The sequence below is a fragment of the Phoenix dactylifera genome, chromosome 1 (assembly GCF_051530095.1).
Source record: "Phoenix dactylifera cultivar Ajwa chromosome 1, Ajwa_hap1_PhDact_Kaust_v1.1, whole genome shotgun sequence".
Taxonomy (NCBI): domain Eukaryota; kingdom Viridiplantae; phylum Streptophyta; class Magnoliopsida; order Arecales; family Arecaceae; genus Phoenix; species Phoenix dactylifera.
In genome coordinates, this window is record NC_143190.1 from 5460119 (window position 1) to 5487677 (window position 27559).

The 27559-nt window shown below is 42.6% G+C and overlaps 2 protein-coding genes and 1 pseudogene across 3 annotated transcripts; all 3 read left to right on the forward strand.

Moving 5' to 3' along the window:
* Positions 1–7530: 7530 nt before the first annotated feature.
* LOC103700850 (cytochrome P450 81Q32-like) lies at positions 7531–9636 on the forward strand. 2 transcript variants are annotated; one of them, XM_008782730.5, is made up of 2 exons: positions 7531–8674; positions 8919–9636. In XM_008782730.5, the coding sequence occupies exons 1-2, from the start codon at positions 7757–7759 to the stop codon at positions 9531–9533; spliced, it is 1533 nt and encodes a 510-aa protein (XP_008780952.3). In that variant the 5' UTR covers positions 7531–7756; the 3' UTR covers positions 9534–9636. The 2 variants fall into 2 exon arrangements, with proteins under 2 accessions (XP_008780952.3, XP_088574760.1); XM_088718634.1 differs by lacking the exon at positions 7531–8674 and adding an exon at positions 8708–8846.
* Positions 9637–10882: 1246 nt separating this feature from the next.
* Positions 10883–19396, forward strand: LOC103700920 (isoflavone 3'-hydroxylase pseudogene; annotated as a pseudogene).
* Positions 19397–25533: 6137 nt separating this feature from the next.
* On the forward strand, positions 25534–27517 carry LOC103700849 (cytochrome P450 81Q32-like). The gene is made up of 2 exons (XM_008782729.5): positions 25534–26522; positions 26822–27517. Exons 1-2 carry the CDS (start codon positions 25620–25622, stop codon positions 27434–27436), a joined length of 1518 nt encoding a protein of 505 aa, XP_008780951.3. The 5' UTR covers positions 25534–25619; the 3' UTR covers positions 27437–27517.
* The last annotated feature ends 42 nt before the right edge of the window (positions 27518–27559 follow it).

Consider the following 27559-nt stretch of genomic DNA (forward strand, 5'->3'; position numbering starts at 1 on the left):
TACATCCACATTTTTTTTTATAAGAAAGGTACATAAGCAGTATTGCCAAGCATTATCTAATTTATTTAATCAGTTTCATGGGCTCTTTTTTAGAGTAATTACTTTTCCGTGCTTCCATTCAAAAATTATATTAAACTGAAGAGGCTTCTTGTCTATTTTTGTTAGATTCATGCATCTTTGTTGAAATAATGTACTTGACAACAATCTATTTTTATATCATTTTTTTAAGCATTTTATACATATTAAAAAAAATTATTATAAAAAAAAGGCCTCCTTCATTGAGTTCGCCTTAGGCCCCCAAATGTATTGGGCCGCCCCTGCATGGATGTATACAAAGAAAACAAGCAAGATAGAACCGATACCCCCCCCCCCCCCTCTCCTCTCTCTCTCTCTCTCTCTCTCTCTCTCTCTCTCTATATATATATATATATATATATATATATATTATTTTTTTTTCTCGGCACATCTGCCCTGTGGTAGTTGTAAGGTTAGGTTCCATGGCAACAATTAGGGCTTATTTGATTGATTGGACTGAAAATTCTACTCGATTCGTGAATTAGACTAGTACGACGAGCAAAATTCATTAGGATTACAACCTGGGATAGGCCTATATTCATAAATACCTAGTATAGCTATAGGGTGGGTCGGCCGAATCTCATAAAGAGGGAAAAAAAGGATTTACCTTGAATTCAATAGAATTTTCAGCTCAATCATCCAAATAGGCTCTTAATTTTTATTTCTAAATGGTTAATTTAGTGAACAGGCTCGGCACTTTGGAATGATTACCGGAGGCATGAGAAAGTATGATGAAAAATTTAGATCCAAAAAACCTTGTAAACAAGACTATTTGGTTACACCATGTTGGACGAAAGAAATGAGTTGGGGAGTTTGAAAAAATTGAGGATCTCATCAACTTATGATCACAATCCCCAAATTCTTCAAATCGGGTCAACTTGGCCAAATCCGCTACATATTTCAGTCCAAAGACCTAGGCTGGAGTGAAGGTGGCCATATGGGGATCTTGGAGATTGGGAAGCAGGAGGGCACCTTGAGCTATTTGGAGGTCCCGATCACAGGCCGACGCTTACGCAAGGGAGAGTGCACTTCCTTGAAGCAAAGCATCAGGAGGAGGCTTGAGGGCTGGCAGGCGGGCATTATGTCTATGATGGGCAGGATCATGCTGGTATGGTCAGTTCTTAGCTCGATCCCTATTTATCTTTTATCCAACATCTTAGTGCCCATTGCAACACTATGATGTCTAGAGCGTCGATTTAGGAACTTCATTTAGCGGAGGCAGGGGCAGCAGTAGCGTCCATTTACTTGCATGGGACACGATCTGCCAGCCGACCAGATACAGGGGATTGAGGATCCACTCCTTGATTGAGCGGTGGGAGGTCTTTGCGACCAAATTGGTAGCTCGGTTTATTCTGGAGCCCGCGAGCCCTTGGAGCTCCTTGATGAGGGCCAAGTATGGTGACCCAACGAATCCATCTGTCTTCTACGTGGGTCGATGCAGCTCCTTTTTATGGCGAGATATATGCTCCCGCGCTCCTTTGGTGATACTGGAGATTCAGTTGGAGATTGACGATGGGCGTGTAGTGGATGTTTTGTGGGATTGCTGGCTGGCTGGCGTACTGTTGAGCAGGTGGCCCACCTACTTCAACCTTGGAGGGTTGGAGGGGGCACATGGTCTGTGATCTACTGGTCCCAAGTGAGTGAGGATGGGATATGGACCTTGTGCGACGGGTGTTTGTCTAGTAGTTGGCTGAGTCGGTGTTCGCAGTGTCGCTCCCGACAGGTGCGATGGAGGATCGGCGGTTGTGGGGCCAAACTAGCAGGTCAGTGGTGCGGATCCGAGATCTTCTTGGGCTGGTCAGAAAGTCTGCGGCACGATAGATTGAGGGAGGGGGGGGGGGGGTGGATCTGGCGGCTGTGTATCCACTCTTGAGTAGCTTTGTTTGTTTTGAAGGTGGCCTGGGGTTGTCTGCCCGCCAGGGGAGTGCTGGCTCGGAGGGGTATGAGTCTCGCCCCAGGTTGCAGAGTTTGTCAGGAGGCGGAGGAGTCTATCTTCCATGTTCTGTTCGGGTGCCAGCGAGCTGCTCTGATTTAGGAGTGCCCCTCATATTCTTCTGATTTGTGCCGGGCGTGGGCGTCGATCAAAATTTTTTTGGTCTTCCTAGCGGAGTCCTCTCGGCGGTCCGACTGGTTGGAGGAGGGGATTAGGGCGGCTTATCTGGCTTACCACTGCTGGCTGGATAAGAACGACCAAGTCTTTGAGGATAGAGGTGTGCACCCAAGAGTGGTAATAGATAGGGTCTTATTTTATGCGGTGGAGGTCCTTGACATCATTGCGTTGTCATCCCTTGGGTTGGCTAAGAAAATTTGGGGCTCTCACTCTGCTCTTGTAGCATCTAGGATCATGCTCGTCTCCTGTGTACAAGGAGGCCAACTGTGCTGTGGACTGGATGGCTTCCTATATGGCTTATTATTCTAAAGGTATTATTTGTGATAGATACGATTCTATGCTGTCTCGTTTGCACTTTTTACTTTTTTCTGACTTCATTGGCTAGACTCACACCCGGTGTGTGTTGCCGATGTACCAAAAATAATAAATTTATACCGTAAGAAAATTAGATACACAATTAAGCATTAGTGACTTTGAAATGTCCAACTTTTTCATAATTAACTAAATATGTTTTTTTTTTTCTTTCCTTCTTTGAGATTAAATGAGTACCATAAGTTGCCGCCTCGTCCCAAACTTTTATATTGAGGCGCCGACCTTTTGTCAGCATAAGTTTACCTGACAGGCATCACATCAATCTTAACCGAAAACATCTATCCCTTTCATGAACTCATAGATAACAAATGCAAGCTTCAATGCCAATAGTTATAACCCTCGGAGGCATTGACACATTAATTAATACAAAGAAATCAAAAGGAAAAGTTTTTTCTTTTGGCGAGGAGCTCGAGAACTGGCTTTTAATCTTAAAATAAAAAATTACTATAAATTCTTTAATTTTTAATAATAAAAAAGATATTGGATATTTCAATCAGACTTTTTTTTTTTTTTTTTTTTTTGGCCATCGAGATGAACAACTTCACTAAAAACTAAAGAGCCACTCTGCATGTGCTAAGGTCAGTAGTTACGGCAACACCATAGTCAATGCACGATTGCATAATTATCGCCGTGTGCTGCTCGCATGGGACGGTTTTATATTGTAAATATGCAGCTAACCATTACTTTGCAATTAATGCATGAGATGCCAAATTAGGTAACGAATTGGTATACTATCCTAAATAAAGGAGTGGCTCGGAGTTCCTCATGTAAGCTCATTCAGATATTTTACTCTATAAAATTTTTTCCTTCTACTATGTTGCCTTACATTCTGACTTAGGCATCGGAGCGTCTCCTGCCGAAATCTTTCCAGCAAGCGGATTTCTTTTAGATCAACTCCGGAGGAGATCAGTTCTTTTACACCTCGGTCGTCTTATTCAGTTTGGTTCTTACTGACCTCAAAGTAAGCCAAGCAGTGCTCCATCCTCGGTTCGGAATTCAGCGACAATATATAGTATATAAGATGTTTGAAAATTGTCGTACAAATTAAATGCAATTAGGTTAGTAAATGTGTTTCAGCTTAAACCACTTGTTCCAAAAGAAAAACTCAAAATAACATGAAATTTGTTGGATTCATCAAACATTTTAAGTATAGCGTAGGTCAACTAAAACTTTGTCAAATAAAGCACCGGTTCTGCAACTCAACTGTGTGGTGACATGGCATCTTAATATCCTGGGAAATTCAAAGTACATCAGATCTTGTATCCACATTTTGCCTTCTAGCTCTCATTTTGCAAGTTCTGATATCCAGACTACTTCCCACATTTTAGGACCATGGCCACCTGATATCTTATCGAATATATAATTTATGAGCATACTCATGAGAAACAACTCAAGAAGAATGAATCTTTGTTTCAGTGATAGATGACCAAGCTTATAGTACTGTTGTTAGACTTGAACCATGTCATATATACCTAGTTTTTCCTGAAATAAGAGGCATCGACTTATGCAACTCGAATGGCCTGTCTTAAATTCCTTTTCGAATAACTCTCAGATTAGATAATAATGTTGCACGTAGCTTCAAAACTGGATGCAAGCCCCAACTTTGGAAATCCTTACAAATCTCTCTTTTCTCCAAAATATATTTTAGAGTTTTTAGATTCATTTATTTTTCATGCTGGATCCAATTTATGTGTATGCATAAGAAATTTATAGATAATTCATTAAATATCCAAAAGTCCTCCATTCTCTAAAAGCATACTTCAAATAGCAATGAGTTAATTCAAGAATTTACCAAACTTTTCATACACACATAAGAGATTAACAAGGACGATAAGTGAAAACATGCTCCTGTAATTTTAATCTGAAGAATTTGGATAGCAGAATATAGCATATATAATTTGATATTTAGAAATTTATTTCTATAATGCTAAAGCGCAGAAGTTTCTGTTTTGCAGAAAGTCAGTTATAAACATATAATATCATAAATACAATAATCAGAAAATTGAAACCTGAGTGTGGATGCGATCAGAAAATTAATTTACAGACATTTAAAACATAATTTACTTTGAAATTCCTAAAATAATGCAGTGTCTGCAAGCAACCATTCTAGAAACTATACTTTTATAGTTTCATTTTCTAAAAGATAATAACTTTGTTATAGATTCTCAGAGTGCAGTAAATCGTCTCTTCACTCTCAAGTATCAGGACATGCACTAAAACTTGCTTTATTTAATCAGAATCAAAAGTTATGAGTGGGGTACCTTAATCAAGATTTTCCACTAGAAATTGATCATGATATCCTCTTCTCACCTCCATGATGTATTCTCATGGGATCAATTGGATCAAAATCGTTTCTCTCACCCTCGATCTCCGACGCCGAGCACCTGCACCTTTTCAATTTCCGCTGCAATCTTTCTCTACCTCGCCGTCTACTTTTGCCCAGTGAAGCTGCAGTTGCTTGATCCGTCTCTCGAACTCCTCCACACGGTTCAAACCAACTAGTTTTAATGGATCTACCCACGGTTCGACATGAACTGCTGGATTCTGCAGCGGCTCGCTTCCTTTTGGTGCGATTTGTTTCAATCACCAGTAAATCCAGACGGATCCCATCTTGGCTCGGCATGAATCGGATGATTTGGTTTGACCTGGACGGCCTGCATGTAGGGATAGCAATCGGGTCAGGTTGGATCAGATATTAGTTGGATAAGATGCAGGCCGGGTAAAAAATTTATTAACCCAAATCCAACCTGCTTATTAAACATTCAAAGTTTCAAATCTTAATCTGATTTGTTTATTAAACAAGCAATCTGATCTGACCCACATAATCTATTTATTAAATAAGTTAAATGGATTAGACATATTTTTAATGAGTTAAATAGATTTAAGTAGATTAAGCTGGTTGGGTTAAATAAGTCAGAAACAGATTATGCAAGTTTCAAACAAATTAAACAGATTAAACGAGTTGGATCATAACCCGACTCAATTATTAAAAGGATCAATGAATTTAACAGGTCAAAAATTTAAAATTGAATTCGACTTATTTAATAAATAAGTTTAAACGGCTTGACTTATTTATAATTTAAATTTATTTATATCATATCCAAATTTACTTTGTCCACAATTTGAATTTACGGATCAGAACTTAAATTGACATCCCTAATTTTTTAATAAAAATTTTTTTATATTTTTTACTGAAAATAAAAAATAATATTAAATGAGAAACGTATTTAACACGTCTCTAATAGAGTAGTTGCTTTCTTCCCAGGCTGTCGTCGTCGTGATCTCCCGGCCAAATTAATTATTGATGTTCTCGCGTTTATGTGAAGCAGCCCAGGATGTCCATCCGAAAGCTGATTAGGGAGGCTTTCGGGGAGCAGTTGGTAGAGAGGATCCTGACCCTACCTGTTTTTGCCTAGGGAGGGGTGGATAGATTAGTCTGGATGCCGACAGGGCGATCGCAGGTGCGAGCCAGGGACATTCACATGTTGTTGAGCCGAGAGCCAGCCCGACAGATAGAGGGAGGATGGATTTGGAGGATGCGGATTCATCCGCGTGTGGCGCTCTTCATCTGGAAGGTAGCGTAGGGTTGCTTACCGACAAGGAGCTTATTAGCACGGCGAGGGGTGAGGATCACTCAGTGTTGTGACGAGTTTACGGAGATTGAGGAGACGATAGATCATGTTCTTCTGCAGTGCCCCAGAGCTAGGGGCATTTGGAGCCGATCGTCCACATTGCTGCCCCATTCAGTCGAGTTGACACAGGATTTGATTCATTGGTTGAGAGTGGTCATGTGGCGGCCTAGCACTGTCGAGGCCGGGATTCGGTGGGCATATTTGGCTCATTCTATTTGGCTGGACAGGAATGCGGGTATATTTGAGGGCAGGCGGTTACCCCCGCGGATGGTGGTGGACAGAGCCATGCATCTTGCCAGGGTGCTTTCTACTACTGCCATTACTTTCTCTTCTGAGATGGCCAGGGACACCTGGGGTAATCTTTCTGCTGTCACAACGCCCAGGTTTGCCCTAGTCTCTTGGGTACCTCCACCCCTTGGTCATCTCAAAGTGAACTTTGATGGTAGTATGTCGGCGGACGGGGTGTCAGGAGGAGTTGGCTTTGTTATCAGGGACCATCTCGGCAGTTTGCTAGCAGCCGGTGGTTGCCGTGCGCCGGGATTTACTGTAGTCGGTGCGGAGCTACGGGCAGTCTGGGAGGGGATATACTATGCGAGGCGGGTACTCCGTGCTGAGCACATATGCCTTGAGGGAGACTCCTCTGTAGTGATAGAGTGGATTCGGGGAGTGGATAGATATAGAGATGATCATCTTCTCATCCGTGAGATTTGGAGATTGGCTCAGGAGCTGAGCATTTTCCAGGCTTCACATGTTTTTCAGGAGGCGAACAGTGCAGCAGACTGGATCGCCTCATTTGCCGCTCGGCACTCCGGAAAGGTCATTTGGACATCGTTAGGAGATATTCCTCCCACCTTGCACTCTTTACTTTATTTTGATATGGTTGGATGTACTCAAGTTAGAGCTATATGAATTGCCGTTTTCATCAAAAAAAAAAAAAGAGCAATCGAAATAAGACACGTAGGGCAGCTGACTGACTTCTTAGTTGTACGTTACTGAAGCATCATTCACTCCCCATGTTCCAGTTCAACAAAGTATTCTAGCAATTCGAAGATGAGAGCGTTTACCAGCTCCTCTCGTGTACTCGAATGCCTTGCTCGCACGGCACGTGGGAAGAAAAAAATGTGGAAATCCGTAGAAAAATTTTTAGTAGGATCAAATCCACGGACTCAATCAATCCAACGATGAGCCAATACATATAAAGATGGATAATAAATAAAAAATTATATTCTATACCGCATGCACTATACAACCATATAAGGCACGCCATATTGAATATTATTTTTTAAAAAAATTTAATATATATATATATATATATATTCAGCAGTGGACTTGGTTCATGTTTGGATTGGTGCAGCGGTGGACTTAGATCCTGCTAAAAATTTTAAGAAAATCTTGTTGGCGGCGTCCTTTCATCTTAACCATGGCTAATTGCAGGCCACAAGATTGAGATGAGGATGGTGCCGAGACTTTTGTCGTCTATGTTGACCTTGTCGGCACCATAGGATTCATAACTGCTCATCACCGTAGCGCACTCCATCCATTAGTTTTTGAGTTAGCCTTCTCCCCGATGGTTTCATTATCATCGATCTCCTTCGCCCTCGCTCTCCTCCTCTTCATCAGATTCCTCCTCTCATCCAAGAAGAGGAGGCTCCCACCATGCCCTCCTGCCCTTCCTTTCATCGGCCATCTCTATCTATTCAAGAAGCCACTCCACCACGCACTCGTCTGCCTTGCCGACCGCCATGGCCCGGTCCTCCTCCTCCGTTTTGGCTCCGTCCCCGTCCTCGTCGTCTCCTCCGCTTCCGCCGCCGAGGAGTGCTTCACGACAAATGACGTCACCTTCGCCAACCGCCCCAACCTACCTTCCGGGAAGCACTTGTCCAACAACTACACCACCCTCGGCACCTCCAACTACGGGCCCCACTGGCGCAACCTCCGCCGCATCGCCACCATCGAGCTCCTCTCCTCCCCCCGCCTCCTCTCCTCCACCGACGTCCGAGCCGAAGAGGTTCATGAGCTGGCCCGCCGTCTCTTCCTCAATTCGAAGGGAGGGACGTCCGAGGGCTTCGTCAAGGTGGAGCTCAAGTCGTGGTTGTTCGAGTTGGCGCTTAACATTATGATGCGGATGATCGCAGGGAAGAGGTACTACGGCAACGACGCTGGGGTGTCCGAGGAGGCGAGACAATTTAGGGAGATAGTGGAGGCCGCCTTCTCATTGGGTGGCACATCGAACCTAGGAGACTTCTTGCCGATGCTAAGGTGGGTGGATTTCCAGGGAGTCAGGAAGAGGTTGGTGAGGCTGCAGAAGAGAAGGGATGATTTCATGCAGCGACTGATAGATGAATACAGGAACGCTAGTTTGGAGATAAAACAAGAGGAGGAGGCGGAGAAGAAGAAGAAGAAGAATATGATTGGTGATTTGTTATTGCTGCAGAAGACTGATCCGGAGTACTACACCGACCAGACCATCAAAGCTCTTTGCTTCGTAAGTTATTGTCCGTTTCTTTCTTCTGTAGGTAGATGCAGATTAGGTCGCCGATGGTTGACGTGCAACCAACCGAGAAATAGCCCACCTACGCTGTGGATAGGGGCGTCCAACTTTATGCCCTTTCTGCAACCATATTAACTCTTGCCTTGATCACCTGACTTGTGGTATGGTATGGTAGTACGTACACTCGAACATTTGTACATGAGATAAACTTCTGTAGTTGATTTCTTCTCTCCTGCAGAGTTTATTACAAGCTGGAACAGATACTTCATCTAATACGATTGAGTGGGCTATGTCCCTTCTTCTTAACAATGGAGAGGCATTGACGAAGGTCAGGGAAGAGATCGATGCGCGTGTGGGTAACGAGCGCTTGGTGGAGGAAGCAGATCTTTCTAATCTTCCATACTTGCAGTGTGTCATCGCTGAAACACTTCGTCTGTACCCTGCCGGCCCGCTTCTTTTGCCCCATAAATCATCCAGCGAATGTGCTGTGGAAGGTTACAGTATTCCGCAAGGAACAATGTTGCTGGTGAACGCGTACTACATCCATAGAGACGCCAAGACGTGGGAGGAGCCTGCAAAATTCAAGCCAGAAAGATTTGAGAATGGAAAAGGGGAAGGGAAGTGGATGATCCCATTTGGAATGGGGAGGAGGAGGTGCCCAGGGGAAGGGCTTGCAATGAGAGAGGTTGGGCTAGCACTTGGGACATTGATCCAATGCTTTAAGTGGAAGAGAGTTGGCGAAGAAGAGGTGGACATGAGTGAAGGCCCCGGATTGACCTTACCTAAGGCCGTTCCCTTAGAGGCCATGTATTCTCCACGCCAAGCTATGATCAACATTCTTGCAGGACTTTGAATCGCTTTATATAATATGTTTATAATTTTCATATTATGTACTTTTACTTTTTATATATTTATATGTACTTATGTTTATATTACAAGCATACAAGATTAATCTTTGGGCTGGTTGCGTGTCAAGCTGCAAAATATAGGTTTTGGTAGGATAGTGTCTCTGTTTTGGAGGTTGTAAATTTTAATGATGACATTTTGGTGGGCCTGAAGAAAGTGAGGACAATGGTTAAGTGGAGTAGGCCCACTACTATGTCCAAGATGTGCAGTTTTAAAGACAACCCTCAATGATTGAGATGAATGTAGGATAGAAAAAATGGGGCTTGGGCTCTCCTAACCACATAAAAAGAAAAAAAAAAATGACATAAATGTGAAAGTATTTTTGAAAGGATATTTCAAGCATCATGTTAGTTGGATGTCAGATTTTTCTATGTAACGTGAATTAGTTTTTAGTTGTACAATACTATTCATAGTGCCACGTCAGTGCAAGTAGGTCAGCCCATCAAAATCTGATAAGGGAGAGACAATTGCATTTCTTTTTTCTAATTAGAAGTAAAAAGAATATAAAATTTTTCAAAAAAAATGCTATACTGTTTATAATCTATTAAGATTATAAATTTAGTAAAGATGAGAGTTGAATCCTGGTTATTTGTATCAACAATACGTTGCAAACTCAATTATATGACACCTTATTAGAGGCTATAATTAGTTATAACCTCCAAACACCTAATCACCCCCGAACGAAAGTTTTTCCATCAGTTTTTCTAATATCGGATGTATGGAAGATTACTCCCACATTTGTCGATATGTTCATGTTACAAGAAAAATGAAAAAATCTTTTTTCCACCATAGATTTAGCTTTTAATGAATCTCCTACTCTAAACAATTAATTAGAAAAGTTATAAAGCCCAAGCAACAAAGGATTGTGGTCTATTACTTCCATCTCACTAGCTATAAGCCATTTATCCATGCCTTTACGAAACACTCTCTTATGTCTCCCGTACCCTTCCTCTTCTCCCCGTCATCAATCCCCTCTTCTCCAAAAACATTTAAGCCCTGACATTCTAAGGATCCAAATCCATTCAAATTTGATCACAAGTACCACGATTAGCCTAGTGTTCTATTGTCCATACGGCCGATTTTCTGGATCCACTATGATACCATTTGTAACAATCTAGAATTTCATCTAAAAAGACTAGCCGAATGATATTTTTTTAGAATTTTTTAGTCTTATACAAGTATCTAATATCTCCTATATAAATAACCGACGTCGAACCAAATACACACCAAGTCCAGCTAGTGAAGGTGGAGTTGAAGCCGGCGTTGTTCGAGCTGGCATTGAACATCATAACGAGGATGATTGCCAGGAAGAGATACTATGGAGAAGAATCGGGGGTCTCGGAGGAGGCGAGGCGGTTTAGGGAGATATATATCAAAGGAGGGCCTCTCTTTGGATGGAGCGACCAAGCTTGGGATTTCTTGCCCCTGCTGAGATGGGTCGATTTCCAGGGAGTTACAAGGAGGTCCATAAGCTTGCAGAATAGGAGGGAGAAGTTTTTGCAGAGACTGATAGATGAGCACAGGAGGGAGAACAATGAGATTAAAGAGGAGGAGGAGAAGAAGACTATGATTGGTGATTTGCAATCACTGCAGAAGACGGATTCAAAATATTACGACGACCAGATGATAAAAGCACTTTGCCAGGTAAGCTAATGTCGAATGTAGATTTCAATTCTTTTAGTGTCACGCCCCGAGCCCGAGGCGCGGCAGACGCCGCACGTCCGCACGGCGGGCCGCACAGGCGTGTAAGGCATCGGATCATATCAAAGCAAATACAGATATTCAAAACTGACATAATTATTTAAATTTATTCAAAAGCAGTCTTACAAAATTTCAAATAACATATGCTTACGTAAGTCAAATACTTTAATCAATCTAACTAAAGGACCAATAACTGAAGGAATCGTCGGAAAATCTAACGCACTCCTCAATCCCGTGAGATCAAGCCTCTGGATCTGAAAAAATGGAGAAAATAGAATAATGAGCTACACTAGCCCAGTAAGCAACAAAATACCCCAGAGTGGGGTCAGAGCATATCAGATCAAAATACAGGATAATGTCTGGAATAAATCATAAATAACATCGTTTTGTTGTTTTCAAAACTTATTATCATTTTTCCAAAAACTCTTATACCAGAATCTCAACATAATAGGCTACGGCCACGTAACCCAGTGGCATGGGTTGCACAAGGTGCCAAACACCACTATTATTAAGCACCGGTGGTACGGTGTCCAAATACCACTATTCTAATCACCGGTGGTACGGTGTCGAAACCGGTTCCTCACAGATTACAAGTCGACAGGGCCAACGTATAATCCCCATTGGCGGGGCCAGAACAGAACAGAACAGATCATAGCCATGCTGAGAATACATATATATAAAAACAGATTTCATAAATTTTCCAATCATAGTTTACGGATTTCAAAGCATAATTTTCAGAAATTTAACATGCCAGACCCATTTTACTAAATACAAAACATATTTCAGAATTTAATCTATTTATCAAATAATTTAGAAATCACACTCGAAGTATTAAGTTACTTACATCTTCTCGCTTGATTCCTACTTCAGGTAGACGGATCAGGTTCACCTGTTAAAGTTTAATTAATTTCTTGTTAATTTCAGACTAAGCAAAATTCAAAAATAATACTATTGGACATGGCCCAACAGAGCCCAAAGTTGGCCCATAATGGGCACGGCCTGATAGGGCCCATATCGGACTCGGCCCAATGGGCCCGCATAGACTCGGCTAAATAGGGCCCCCAAGGTTGGCTTCTAATTTGTTCATTTATACAATAAGATTTTTTTGCAGGGACTAATACTTAATTACAGGGTACTATTCTATAATAAAACTTGAGTGAGGGGACTAAATAAATATAGTTGGGGGCCTTTATGTAATAAATCTTTCCTATAGGGATCAAATACAAATTACAGGAGTCCCTATTTCTGAAATAGCATACTGCCAAGGGCTTAACTGCAAAAAATCTGTTTATTGGTCAAATGGGTTTGGGTTTCGGGTTCGGATTCTCGGGTTTGATCTGGATCCAAGTTGGGCCCATGGGGGTATTGCCCAACTGGGCCCAACCGGACTGGACTGGGCCCAAGTTGGGCCTGCAATGGACTGGGCTCAACGGCCCAATTTGGCCCGTGATGGGCCTCCTCCTTCCCCAAACTCCCCCCCACGAACAGGGGGAGAAGAAGAGACGGAGGAGAGAGGGAGGTGGCCGGCGGGGGTGGCCGGCTTGGGTGGCCGGGGGCCACCCCTTGATCGACTGCCAGCCAGCCGCCATGGCGGCCGGCGGCGTTGCAGGGACCGACGGGGAGGAGAAGCAACCGAGATGATGATCTCGGCTGCTTGGGCTGAAATAGAGGAGAGGAGGATCTCGACGGAGGAGGACTTACCGGCGGTCGACGGAGGTGGCAAATCCCGGTCGAGGGAGGCTCGGTCCGGCGTCAAGCGACGGCGGCGATGTTTGAAGCCGAGGGGTTGGATCTCGGAGCAGGGGAAGCTCGCGGAGGGGATCCGGGCGGCACTCGGTCGGGAAGACACACCGATCGGAGAGGAGGAGGAGGGAAGGAGGAAAGAGAAGGAGGAAGAGGGCTCGGTTTGCCCTAGGGAGGAGGATTTGGGGGGTTTTTATCACCCCCCTCGTGATGGCTCTCCGCCGCAAAGATCGCGGCGGCCGAGCGAGATCCGCGGCCGCGGTTCGGCCGCGGATGAGCTGGAGGGGGGGTGCCGCGGGACTAGCGACATCCCCGCCCCGATCATCCCCGGAAGAGTCGGAGAGGATCGCAAATCGCGATCCTCTGTTCTGGCCTTCCAAAAGGAGAACGGGACTGAAGTCGGCAGGGGCTGCCGACTTCAGCCCGTGTCTCACATTCTCTCCCCCTTAGAAAAATTTCGTCCTCGAAATTTAACATACCTTAGCTTGCAAAAAGGTCCGGATATTTTTCCTTCATCTTGTCCTCCAGCTCCCACGTGGCTTCACGTTCTGAGTGATTGCTCCACTGGATCTTAACATAAGGAATCGTGTGCCTCCTCAATACTTGTTCTTTTCTATCAACCACACGTACAGGCTGCTCAGGATATGTCAAATCTTCTCTAAGCTGCAAAGGAGCCACTTCTACCACATGGCTCATATCTGGAATATACTTTCTTAACATAGAAACATGAAAAACGTTGTGGACTCCAGACAGTGAAGGTGGGAGTGTCAATTTGTATGCCACAGCTCCTACTCTTTCCAGAATCTCAAAAGGGGCCCACATAGCGTGGACTGAGTTTTCCACGTATTCCAAATCGCATCACCCCTTTAACTGATCAAATAAGTCATCAATTCTTGGTAGAGGATACTTGTTCTTTATTGTTACTTTATTTATCTCTCGATAATCAATACATAATCTCATACTACCATCCTTCTTCTTTACAAATAAGACTGGGGCTCCCCAAGGTGAAACACTAGGTCTGATGAAACCCTTATCAAGAAGATCCTGCAACTGCTCCTTTAATTCTTTCATTTCAACTGGAGCCATTCTATAGGGGGTCTTAGAGATTGGTGTGGTACCAGGAATCAAATCAATTGCAAAATCAATTTCTCTATCTGGTGGCAAGCTAGGGAGGTCTTCCGGAAAGACATCGGGGTATTCATTTACTACTGGGATATCTTCAAATCTTTGATCTGACTGTTTAGTGTCAACCACTGTGGCAATATATGCCATACTCCCCTTTCTAAGTAGTCGCTTAATTTGCATAGCAGAAATAATTCGAGGGGAGGTATATGCACCACTGCCGATGAAGCTGAATTCAGTATCTCGAGGGATCTAAAATTTTATCCGCTTTTCATGACAGTTAATGGTAGCAAAGTGTAATGCTAAGTAGCCCATACCGAGAATTATGCCAAAGTCATGCGTATCTATAACTATCAAATCAGCAGGCAAGTCTTTACCTACTATCTGAACCGGACAAGTCTTGCAGACCTGATTACCCATCATCCCACTTCCAGCAGGGGTGTTAACATGCAAATCATACTCTAACAGCATGCAAGGTAGATCATGTTTTCGCACAAATATCGATGACATAATGAATGTGCAGCACCAGTATCAAATAGTATATAAACATAAACAGAAGCAACCGGTAGTGTGCTGATCCCTCAAAGGATAATGACTAACCTTAGAGTCAAATTATTATGTTGCTAAGAATATGATTCACAAAATGAACATGTACTGATAATCATTAGATAGCAACGATTTATCTCAAAAATGATTTGTATCAAATCGCAAAAGTAGGTCTAAGAAGGCAAAGTATTGATACCATGATTCAATATGCCACAAAGCCTTTAACTTAAACATATAAATCATAAGATGAGAGCAAATAATGCATGGTTTATTCAGATATTTAACAAACTAGACCATATTTGGTCATCAATCAACTAACCCGAGTCATGATACGTTCAAATTATCATTATTATTATTATTTTCTTAGCATACCCAAAAATAGCAAAGTCTATCCAAGAAATAACATAATCATATCAGGATTGACCTGAGAATCAATAGTGTTCACCTTCCCTTATTAACAAAATCTTTCATTATTGAATAACATAGTCTTTCATCATAACATGTTACCAAAACACAGTCAATATTTTTGACCAGTTTAAATTTACTCAGTTAATCAAATTTCTGCTGCACAACTCAGATCAATATTTTCCAAACTTTCTTATTGATCCCACATCATCAGCAAATTTTTTTTTTTTTTTAATATCCAAACAAAATTTTATCCTTGCTTCCCAAGTACACTAGATCATGATTAACCCTTGAGATAGTTATCGTATTTGTACCATCATATAATCAAGCAATCATATTCTAGATCCAAATTTGAACTAAGCCAATTCTAGTTTTCCTTAACAATTCTATTATACAAGTTGATATTTATTCGAAGCTTCGATAATTAAAAGATTCTCGATCGATTAACTTACTCAGGAGCTTATTTAATCATCCCGAATCTTTTCTTTTAGGCTAAACTTATTTTGGCCTCTCATGAAATCCCCCTTGCATTTCTCATACGGTGATACAAAATCCATAATCAACTCATAGCCTTGATTTATAAATATTTAACTAACAAGAATCTAATAATCTGGTTCAAAGATTTACAAGAAATTCCACAAAGATATAAACTCTATGATTTTACATTGAGATCAACTCCTCAAATAAGTAAAATATTTTTATTTGTAATACTGCAAACATTTCAGGATCTTGTAAATCTACTGGACTTTAGAGAATTTACTAATAACACAATGATATCCATATCGATCAAAATCAAAAATACTATACTTTTCAATGATTTTTATTTTTATTTTTATTTTTTATTTTCTTTCAAGCATCAAGAACTTTTCTAAATCAAGCAAGTCCTATTTTCGACCAACCCAAAAAAAATATTTAAATCCACCAATATTCTCAAGATTACTAATTGACTTTCCATCAAAATATCAATCTTAATTGTTTTAAGTCTCAAGTAGAGCCAAATAAGAATTATTAAGTCTCATCCCAAAGTATATTTTCCTTTTCTCTACTCTTTCACAAATGGATCCGAAGAGAAATCTTTGGATCTTATCCCAATTTGGATAGATACGATACCCGTACACATAAGCATTAGCTCTCCCTGAAAAGGAGGTGATCCAGCCGCACCTTCCAGTACGGCTACCTTGTTACGACTTCACTCCAGTCACTAGCCCTTTCTATATACGAGCTCCATGCATGATCCACATACAGATTTCAATGAATATTTTCTAGTCCAAGCTTTAAACATCTTTTTATAGATGAATCTTAAATTGCTACCAAAATAATTAACTTCAACTAGAAGCAATATTCACAGTGCCTGATATCAAGTTAAACTTCCCAAATAATTACATTGCACGATAATGACTCATGATTAATATTCCTTCACTTAATTTAGTCAAAATCTAATTAATCATAACTTGAAATACAAGTTGCTCTACCAAGAAAACTCTTAGAGTAGCTCATTCACACTTTGGTTACGACCATAATTAGGTTGCAGTCTAATTTTAGCATTTCAAAATTATGATAAAATAACTCAAATTTATCAATAACAAAAGCAAATAAATGCCTTCATCTAATGGCCTAATGTCTACCCATCTCTCAAACTTTCTGACGAATCCTAAAGATCCTAAAACTTAAGCTCCATCTGACTATTTCAAATACAATCCCTAGGAATCTGAAACCTAAGCTCTGATACCACCAAATCTGTCACGCCCCGAGCCCGAGGTGCGGCAGACGCCGCACGCCCGCACGGCGGGCCGCACAGGCGTGCAAGACATCGGATCATATCAAAGCAAATACAGATATTCAAAACTGACATAATTATTTAAATTTATTCGAAAGCAGTCTTACAAAATTTCAAATAACATATGCTTACGTAAGTCAAATACTTTAATCAATCTAACTAAAGGACCAATAACTAAAGGAATCGTCGGAAAATCTAACGCACTCCTCAATCCCGTGAGATCAAGCCTCTGGATCTGAAAAAATGGAGAAAATAGAATAATGAGCTACACTAGCCCAGTAAGCAACAAAATACCCCAGAGTGGGGTCAGAGCATATCAGATCAAAATACAGGATAATGTTTGGAATAAATCATAAATAACATCGTTTTGTTGTTTTCAAAACTTATTATCATTTTTCCAAAAACTCTTATACCAGAATCTCAACATAATAGGCTACGGCCACGTAACCCAGTGGCATGGGTTGCACAAGGTGCCAAACACCACTATTATTAAGCACCGGTGGTACGGTGTCCAAATACCACTATTCTAATCACCGGTGGTACGGTGTCGAAACCGGTTCCTCACAGATTACAAGTCGACAGGGCCAACGTATAATCCCCATTGGCGGGGCCAGAACAGAACAGAACAGATCATAGCCATGCTGAGTATACATATATATAAAAACAGATTTTATAAATTTTCCAATCATAGTTTACGGATTTCAAAGCATAATTTTCAGAAATTTAACATGCCAGACCCATTTTACTAAATACAAAACATATTTCAGAATTTAATCTATTTATCAAATAATTTAGAAATCACACTCGAAGTATTAAGTTACTTACATCTTCTCGCTTGATTCCTACTTCAGGTAGACGGATCAGGTTCACCTGTTAAAGTTTAATTAATTTCTTGTTAATTTCAGACTAAGCAAAATTCAAAAATAATACTATTGGACATGGCCCAACAGAGCCCAAAGTTGGCCCATAATGGGCACGGCCTGATAGGGCCCATATCGGACTCGGCCCAATGGGCCCGCATAGACTCGGCTAAATAGGGCCCCCAAGGTTGGCTTCTAATTTGTTCATTTATACAATAAGATTTTTTTGCAGGGACTAATACTTAATTACAGGGTACTATTCTATAATAAAACTTGAGTGAGGGGACTAAATAAATATAGTTGGGGGCCTTTATGTAATAAATCTTTCCTATAGGGATCAAATACAAATTACAGGAGTCCCTATTTCTGAAATAGCATACTGCCAAGGGCTTAACTGCAAAAAATCTGTTTATTGGTCAAATGGGTTTGGGTTTCGGGTTCGGATTCTCGGGTTTGATCTGGATCCAAGTTGGGCCCATGGGGGTATTGCCCAACTGGGCCCAACCGGACTGGACTGGGCCCAAGTTGGGCCTGCAATGGACTGGGCCCAACGGCCCAATTTGGCCCGTGATGGGCCTCCTCCTTCCCCAAACTCCCCCCCACGAACAGGGGGAGAAGAAGAGACGGAGGAGAGAGGGAGGTGGCCGGCGGGGGTGGCCGGCTTGGGTGGCCGGGGGCCACCCCTTGATCGACTGCCAGCTAGCCGCCATGGCGGCCGGCGGCGTTGCAGGGACCGACGGGGAGGAGAAGCAACCGAGATGATGATCTCGGCTGCTTGGGCTGAAACAGAGGAGAGGAGGATCTCGACGGAGGAGGGCTTACCGGCGGTCGACGGAGGTGGCAAATCCCGGCCGAGGGAGGCTCGGTGCGGCGTCAAGCGACGGCGGCGATGTTTGAAGCTGAGGGGTTGGATCTCGGAGCAGGGGAAGCTCGCGGAGGGGATCCGGGCGGCGCTCGGTCGGGAAGACACACCGATCGGAGAGGAGGAGGAGGGAAGGAGGAAAGAGAAGGAGGAAGAGGGCTCGGTTTGCCCTAGGGAGGAGGATTTGGGGGGTTTTTATCACCCCCCCTCGTGATGGCTCTCCGCCGCAAAGATCGCGGCGGCCGAGCGAGATCCGCGGCCGCGGTTCGGCCGCGGATGAGCTGGAGGGGGGGGTGCCGCGGGACTAGCGACATCCCCGCCCCGATCATCCCCGGAAGAGCCGGAGAGGATCGCAAATCGCGATCCTCTGTTCCGGCCTTCCAAAAAGAGAACGGGACTGAAGTCGGCAGGGGCTGCCGACTTCAGCCCGTGTCTCACATTTAGTTTCTTAATTCATGAATATACGAGCATTATTATGTTGCAGCAAATGATCAACATGCTAAGTTTGACGTCCTGCCGATCTAATTAATTTGTATAGCCTCCCTATACGTAATACTTTTCATGACTGGTTGCTTTTCTTGTTGAAGAGCTTACTAATTCCAGGAACAGATCCTTCATCAGGTGCTATCGTGTGGGCAATGTCACGCCTACTAAATAATCCAGAATCATTGAAGAAAGCCCAGGCTGAGATTGATGAGCGCGTGGGAAATGGGCGATTGCTAGATGAAAAAGATCTTTCTGTTGTTCCATACCAGTATACCACCAGTGCGTCATCAAAGAAACTCTTCGGCTGACTCCTGTTGGCCCGCTCCTTGTGCCTCATGAATCAGCAAATGAGTGCGTTGTGGGAGGAGCCTAGAAGTTCAAGCCCAAGAGATTCGAGGATGGGAGAGAGAAAGGGAAGTTTATGATTCCTTTCGGGGTGGGAAGGAGGAAACGCCCAGGTGAGGGCCTTGCAATGAGAGAGGATGGGCTCACACTTGGGACCTTGATCCAATGCTTTTGAGTGGGAGAGGGTTGGGGAGGAAGAGGCAGACATGACCGAAGGTTGGCGAGGGCCGTTCCTCTGGAGCCCATGAACCGTCCTCGCCGGGCCACGACTACTGGTGTCCTCTCAGGACTTTGAATCATCAGGATGCGAACTTTCGTGACTTCGGATTGATAGCTACGAGGAGGAGGGGAGAACACATTTTCCACAAAATTCGTAATCATACTTTCTTTTTAGAGTTGAAAATTTCTGCAATATTGTAATAACCCAAAAAATTTTGAGTCGCGTAGGCAGGCCCAGAGTGGCCAGGGCCAGTCCAATCCCACGCGCCCAGCGCAGCTTGTGGGCCTATGGGCTGGCCCGAAGAGGCTATGGCCGATTAGCCCAAAGGCGTGCCTGTTGCACGCGATGGAGGAAAAAACTTCGATTGGGAGTGTTTTTCCTCTTCCGACTCCGACAAGTTTCGAGTAAGGCACCTTCCTCCTCCTCCTAACTACATCGATGAAGACCCAAGAATAATGACCGCCAATTCCAAGTCTTTCTTTTCGAGTTTCCTCTTTAATTCTTCGTCGGAAACCTTGCCGGACTAAGGTTAGACCCAAGCTACTCCTCTCTTCTTCTTCTGATCATCTAGCCGTGTTTTTCTTTGAATTAAGCAGGCAAGTCGCCGAAATCCATCTCAAATAAGGGTGCCTTGTTTCGACGTCATTTCCTCCCATGCTCATCGCCACCGGCGGTCGAAAAATGGCTGAGCCTTGACGCCCCTAGGACCCCTGAGATCATATAGTGGTGGGTTAGGAAAATAGCCATAATTAGGCCGAGATTGATCATCCCTTGCTCTTGGCTTTCTTCCGCTTTTCTTCTTCCTTGGTTTGTCAGCCACCACCGGTAGTGGCATCTTTCTCGGGCCATCGCTGTTGCCATTGCTGGAGGCTGCAGTAGGCCGCCGTCCATCAGCTCTTCCATGGCTCGATTTGAGAAGGAGAGGGAGAGAGAGAGAGTCTCCCCTATTTTGAGAAGAGGAAGGAGGCTCTCTCTTCTCTCTCTACTCTCCTCTCTCCTTACTCTCTCTTGTTTCTCTCTTTTTGCATGGTTCTATGGACCTAGCAAGAGGATCCCAGTGTTCTCATTGTTGACTCAGGTTGATCCCAATAGAGAGCTATGGACCAGCCACCCGTTGCGTTAGCCTTATCCCGACCATCGCTGAGTACCAGCAGACTTTATTATCATGAATCTCTATTATGTTACTTATACCGTAGTCTGATTCTTTTTTAATGATTTGATTGGTTGGACTAGCCAAAGTGGATCGCCTCGAATTATCGGACAGTGCTACCTAGTCAACCTTGTTCGTTCTGCACCCGACTATTGTCAGCCACTATTGGACCCATAATTGATAAACCTTGATCTATTTTTTTGATTTGATATATGGTTCTTGACCAGATGAATTGGATTACATTGTGCTAATTGATTTAAACAATCGAACGTTGTTATCTAGCTCGCCTTGTATATTTTTCTATATGAATATATTTTTACAATCAGCCCTAATTTTGTATGAGGCTACAGTTATTCGGGCAAGAAGAAGCCCAACGAGGTCTTATACTTTAGTTTCTCTCTCTTACTTTTTTTTCTTAGTACTTTCTCTCTCTAGGTTGATCCGAGAAAATTTTGGTTAAAGGAACTCGAGGATAGTCTTAAATTACAATCAGAAAGATAAATAATTCAGATCAAGTTAAAAAGGAACGAAATGAAAAGTATTAAAAATACTAATGAAGATTTATGAAATATCGTATGAAATATCACTCTTGAGTGGCTAGATTCCTATTGATATTTAATGTACATTTGTATATTATTTATTTGAGTATTATTGATAGTCGGTTTATGATTTTATGATATGTGGGACGATTTCTTGTTATTTTTGAAATTATATTATTGTGTTTGTATGGATGTGTGGGAATTCTTATTGGGTTGTAAAACTTACAACCCCTTTCTCTTTTTTTTCATAGTCGCAGGATGCATGGTTTCCAATGGGTATCAGGGTTATCAACTAGTTCGTTAGTTTATTTGTCTTTGATACCAATGAATCTCTGAAGATTTTGTAACCGAACCAATTAATTATTTGGATATGATGGATTTATTATTTGGATTAATTGATTATCTGTAGAGTTATGAGATCACAAGTGAAGGGAATGATTAGATAGAGCATCACTGATACTGGTTGGATGATCAAATTTTGTAATTGGACTAACTTTGTTGTTTGATATGAATTAAGATCATTATTATTCAATGATACTAAGGTTATAATATATTTTTAGGCATTGCATATTTTCTAGTCCCAGGGAGTCTAAGGCCGTCTCGTGCACCGGATCTGGATGTTGGCCTGGGTTTGGAGCATGACAAATATATTTGTGGGATTCTGAGTTTTGTTGCTGGTAAATACATCCAGAAAATAGATTTTCAAAGTGGGCCTGCAAGCATAGATATCAAAGGAGGACAATTAGCACCTCAAAGGATGCGATATCGCGTTCCCCGAGATGTACTAGTTGTTTTGTTTTTATCCTTGCATATCCGTTAATAAAATATATTATTGGTCCACAATGTCTTGGGCTCATGCATGGTGGTCGCTCTCTCCATCAGAACATGGTGAATTGAGAGCGACAATACGGACAACATATCCTAACCTCCAAAAAAAATTACTCTTGGCAGCATTTTTTTTCTTTTATTTTTAAGAAGAAAAAGGAGACTGATCTGCAGTAACATCTAGATCCAAATACTTGAGAATGTATCATCTAAGACTCAAATTAATAACCTCTTATTGCTAAACAAAGGGATATGACTATTGGAACAAGACCCAATTAGCCCCTTGTCAGCAATAAAAGAAGGCATTTTCGATAAAGGTATAACCAATAGAAAATGTCAGACTTAGGCACAATATGACTAAACATCAATATTGAGTAACAAAATTTGTATACACAAAGAAATTAATAATACTATTATAACATAAAATCATATAATATGCAAGTAATACAAATATAAAACACAATTTTAGGGGATACATAGCGGAGTTTGATCATCAGTTCAATCAATAGCATGCATAAGTTCAGGCACTTTCTTTCTTCTTTTTTTTTGCAGGAGCATGGGGAAGGGGATAATGGCTAAATTTGAGCTTTAGATAAATGAGTTTGCTAGCAAGATTGTTGGCTCAGAAGTTGGTGATGCAACAATTATTTAATTTGGAATCCAACTATTATTATCGGCAAGATTTGCTAAGTTAGATCAACAAGTTTCTACTACCTGCTGGAAAAATCCTTATGTTTTGCATGCTAACGCTGCTATGTCTAACTATGCATTCTCCGTTTCATATTTGAGCTTTAAATGGGCCAACAAACAAACAGAATCCCTAAATGATGCAAGCAAGCTGCTTGGAAGGGATTCATGCAGGAGTGATAATCTATCATACATGGATCTTAAAAATCTTTCAATCATCTCCTACTAAAAAAGAGGAACCTTGTGCATTCGCCTTGAGAATTCCAAGAAGAGAACTATGAGGACCCCTATAGGCATGCGTTTAGTTCCACATCGGTTATTCGCCGAGAATATCTTGAGTATTTATATAGGACTAAGAAACTCAAAAATAATACATTCTGACTAGCTATTTTAGATAATTTCCTGAATTATGATAAAAAATATCAGAGCGAACTAAGCCCATAGCTTATGTAGACTAGGGGACACTACAGCACGATTTCATGAAAGATGACTACGGGCCGATCATAGTGCTTGTGATTAGATTTGAATGGATTTTAACCTTTAGCCCGACGAGTACGTCAGTGCTTAAACAGGAAGAGCATGTGAGGATTCGTGCGGACGTGTGCTCAGTCCTACATCGATTATTCACCGAGAAGATCTTAGGTACTTATATAGAACTAAGAAACTCAAAAATAATTTTCGGCTAGTGATAAGGACTCAAGACTGGCGCCTCACGGCAATATCTAACAAGCGGTCTGATTCCTGTTGGAGGTTTAACCCGTGGGTTCAGTAATGGCTTAGAGAGCAACCGAGGCCCATCAACACAGCCGCTGATATCTCGCACAATGGCACTGAAGGCGACCCATTCCTAGTCCTGGACGGCTCTTGCCGTCTTGATCTCCTTCCATCATCCGTTCTCGGCATGCGACTATGCGTCATTGCTTACGTTTTAGTAGAACGCGTAACTGCTAATTTTTGCTATTAAATTTTAAATTCATAGAAGATACGTTGGAAATAGTTGCATTCCCACTTTATATTGTTACAATTACTTTTCTTTCTTTCCTAAATAAATATACAAAAATGAAGCAAATTCAATTATAAAAAATATATCCGCAAAAATGCCTGACCAAGGGGCCACTTTTACACGCCTACTGTAGGTGGGAAGTGTTAGGAGTTTGATTTACATTTATATAATTCCGTAACATATTTGATAGGTAAGTGCTGATAGTTGCCTCGCACTTAGAACAACACAAAATCGCATCCTCAGTTAACAATTAATCATTCCATTTGTTTTTAAGTTTTTTATTTGTAAGTTCTCGAGTTTTTTTTTTGCTTTTTTTGTTACGTAGTTTATTGCATGCTGGAAGAGATACTTCATCTACTTAACAACCATCCTCATGCACTGATCTTAAGATCCTCGAGCGTTATAGCTTGTCAAAGAGAAAAACTCTTTGTCCTCTCCAGACCTGGGTCAAGCTTGGAATGGTACTTCTAAATTGGTGTTTGTGGTTTAAAGCCCAGGTTCAATTCTATCATTAGATGTTTTTCTGGCCGACAGGCAGCCAAGGTAAACTCTGGCCTAGATCCAGCTGCATGCATAAGAGATTGCGTCACATAAAGCCAATCTCGTCAGTCCGAATTAAGCACATTGGCATGTCCACGAAAAGTACACGTACCAGTCCTCATCCATCTGATATGTCGTTTCTTTCCATAATACGGAAGAATTTACACAAAAACTGGAACGTGAAGTTTACTTTATATGCATTATGCAATTACTTCTTCAAAGTAACTCTGGCACTAGAGATATAGTGCATAAAGATAAAAAAGGGTAAACATACACACTTTTTACCTGGAATTCCACAGAATAATAATTTCAATCACTGGTCATAACAAATGCAAGTTTTTACCTCTTGATAAGCACGCTCAATAGTCCTGCATTCTGAATTACACTGTCCTTCAATGTCTTGCACAACAAGCTCCAATTTATCTATCTTCTCAAAATTATCAATCAGGAGAATCCATTTCGCTTCTTCCTTGCAGGGAAGTGAGGTCCTTCGGGAGAATGACTCTGCGAAGGTTATTGAGTTGATCCTGCAGGCTTCAGGAGGGATCGACGATTACCACCCTTTGTTGAGGGATATTAGGGCCATGGGCTGTGATGGGTTGGTCATCCAGACGAAGCATGTGTTCAGAGAGACCAATGGAGCTGCGGATTGGGTGGCTTTTTTGTTGCCAACTATTCAGGAGACCATCTATGAGTGGGAGAGCCGGAGTTGTCTAGCGCGCTTCGGAATATTTTGCTTTTTGATTTTTTTAGTTATATCCAGTACTTCCGTTTCGAGAGAGAAAGTATATGAAAGAAAAGTATACGTACCTGCTGACGTTTGCACAGGGAAAATAGCATTTGGACCCGGCAACTGCTCCCTTGTGAGCGCATCCCTCCAAACTCTATTTTCTTCTTTTTATTAGTGCAATGGTTGCTTACGGTACTCTTGGCGTGGATGAGTAGAATGAAGAAAAAGACCCTCCAAACTCTATTGCGTCCACTTGAATCACGCTGGTTACTGCAGGGCTGCGTACGTGCTGACGTTATGTAGAGTGACGCAATTTTCGCAACGTCACAGGACCGGCCCCTACGAATTTTCTCACAAGCATACCGCTATATATATGGGATCATATGATCATCAGGCGCACACGCCACTCAAATCATCCCAATACAATTCCTTTCGTTTTCGTTCGAGAAAATCATTTACTCTTCTGGTCCCGCTTAATCGTGGGTCGTGGCCATGGAAACGCTGTCCTACATCTCCCTCACCCTTGCTCTCCTCCTCTTCATCAAACTTTTATTGTTCCCCAGGAATAGGAAAAACTTCCCTCCAAGCCCTCCATCGCTCCCCTTCATAGGTCACCTTTATCTATTCAAGAATCCCCTCCATCGCGCCCTCGCTCGCGTTGCCGATCGTTATGGCTCCGTCGTCCTCCTCCATTTTGGCTCCCGCCCGGTCCTCGTCGTCTCCTCGCCCTCCGTCGCCCAGGAGTGCTTCAAGACCAACGACATCACTTTTGCGAACCGCCCCCACCTCCCCTCGTCAAAGCACATCAACAATAGCAACACTACTCTTGGTTCTTCTGGCTACGGGCCCTATTGGCGCAATCTCCGCCGCATCGCCACCGTCGACGTCCTCTCCAACCACCGCCTTCTCTCCTCCTCCGATGTAAGGGCTGCGGAGGTGCGACTCCTGGCCCGCCAACTCTTCCGAAAGTGTGAGGCCGGAGCGGAGGGGTTTGCGAAGGTGGAGTTGAAGTCGAGGCTTTTCGAGTTGGCGCTGAACGTGATGATGATGATGATTGCTGGGAAGAGGTACTACGTTGAGGAGGGGGAGGTCTCGCAGGAGGCGAGGCAGTTTAGGGAGACGGTGGAGGAAACCTTAATGCTTGATGGTGCAACGAAATTACGGGATTTCTTGTTCGTGTTAAGGTGGTTCGATTACCAAATGAAGAAGAAGTTGGTGAGGTTGGAGAGGGCGAGGAGTGAGTTCATGCAGAGACTGATGGATGGGGAAAGAAAGGAGTGCGAGGAGGAAGGAGGAGAAACACAGAAAAAGACAACTATGATTGCTCATCTGTTATCGTTGCAAAAGACGGATCCCGAGAACTATACCGACCAGGCAATCAAAGGGCTTATCACGGTAAGAACGCATAAGAAAATAAATCTCTCTTCCTCTGTGTGCGTGCCTTTGCGTCTGTCTGTTTGTGGATGGTGATCAAGACCATCTCGCGTAGGTATTATTAATCCAGGAGGAAAGACAAAATGAAATTTATAATTGTTTTAAATAAATTTGCAAATCCATCTTTACAAGAAAGCTCTCTAAAGGGGACACCTAATGAAGGGTATATCTATCCATAGGAAGTGAGGGTTCGCTTTCTGAGTTTGCTTTATAATAGTTTATAAAACTGTTGTGGCGACTTATTGCATTTCTGCCTCCAGAGTTTATTACAAGCGGGAACGGATACATCATCAAACACTACTGAATGGGCAATGTCACTCCTACTCAACAATCCAGAGACGTTGAAGAAGGCTCAGGCTGAGATTGATGCGCGTGTCGGAAACGAGCGCCTGCTGCAAGAATCGGATCTTCCTAATCTTCCATACCTCCAGTGTATCATCAGGGAAACACTTCGAATATGCCCCGGTGTCCCACTCCTCGTGCCTCATGAATCCACAAATGAGTGCATCGTGGGGGGCTTCAATGTTCCACGCGGAACCATGCTACTGGTTAATGCTCACTACATTCACAGGGACCCTAAGATATGGGAGGAACCTACAAAGTTCAAGCCTGAGAGATTTGAGGATGGGAAAGATGAAGGGAAGCTGATGATCCCATTTGGGATGGGAAGGAGGAGGTGCCCAGGGGAAGGCCTGGCCATGAAAGAGGTCGGCCTAACACTTGGGACCTTGATCCAATGCTTTGACTGGAAGAGGGTGGGAGAAGAACAGGTGGACATGACTGAAGGCTCCGGGCTGACCATGCCCAAGGCTGTTCCACTGGAAGGAATGTATCGTCCACGCCGTGCCATGGTTCGTGCTCTTTCAGGGCTTTGAGTCGCTGGGATATGCATCTATGTGGCATTGAATCAGTAGCCAAGTGGACTGGATTTTCAATTTGTAGTCAAGTGATACGTATATGTCCTTGCGTAGTAGATCTATTTTATGTTTGATGGTACC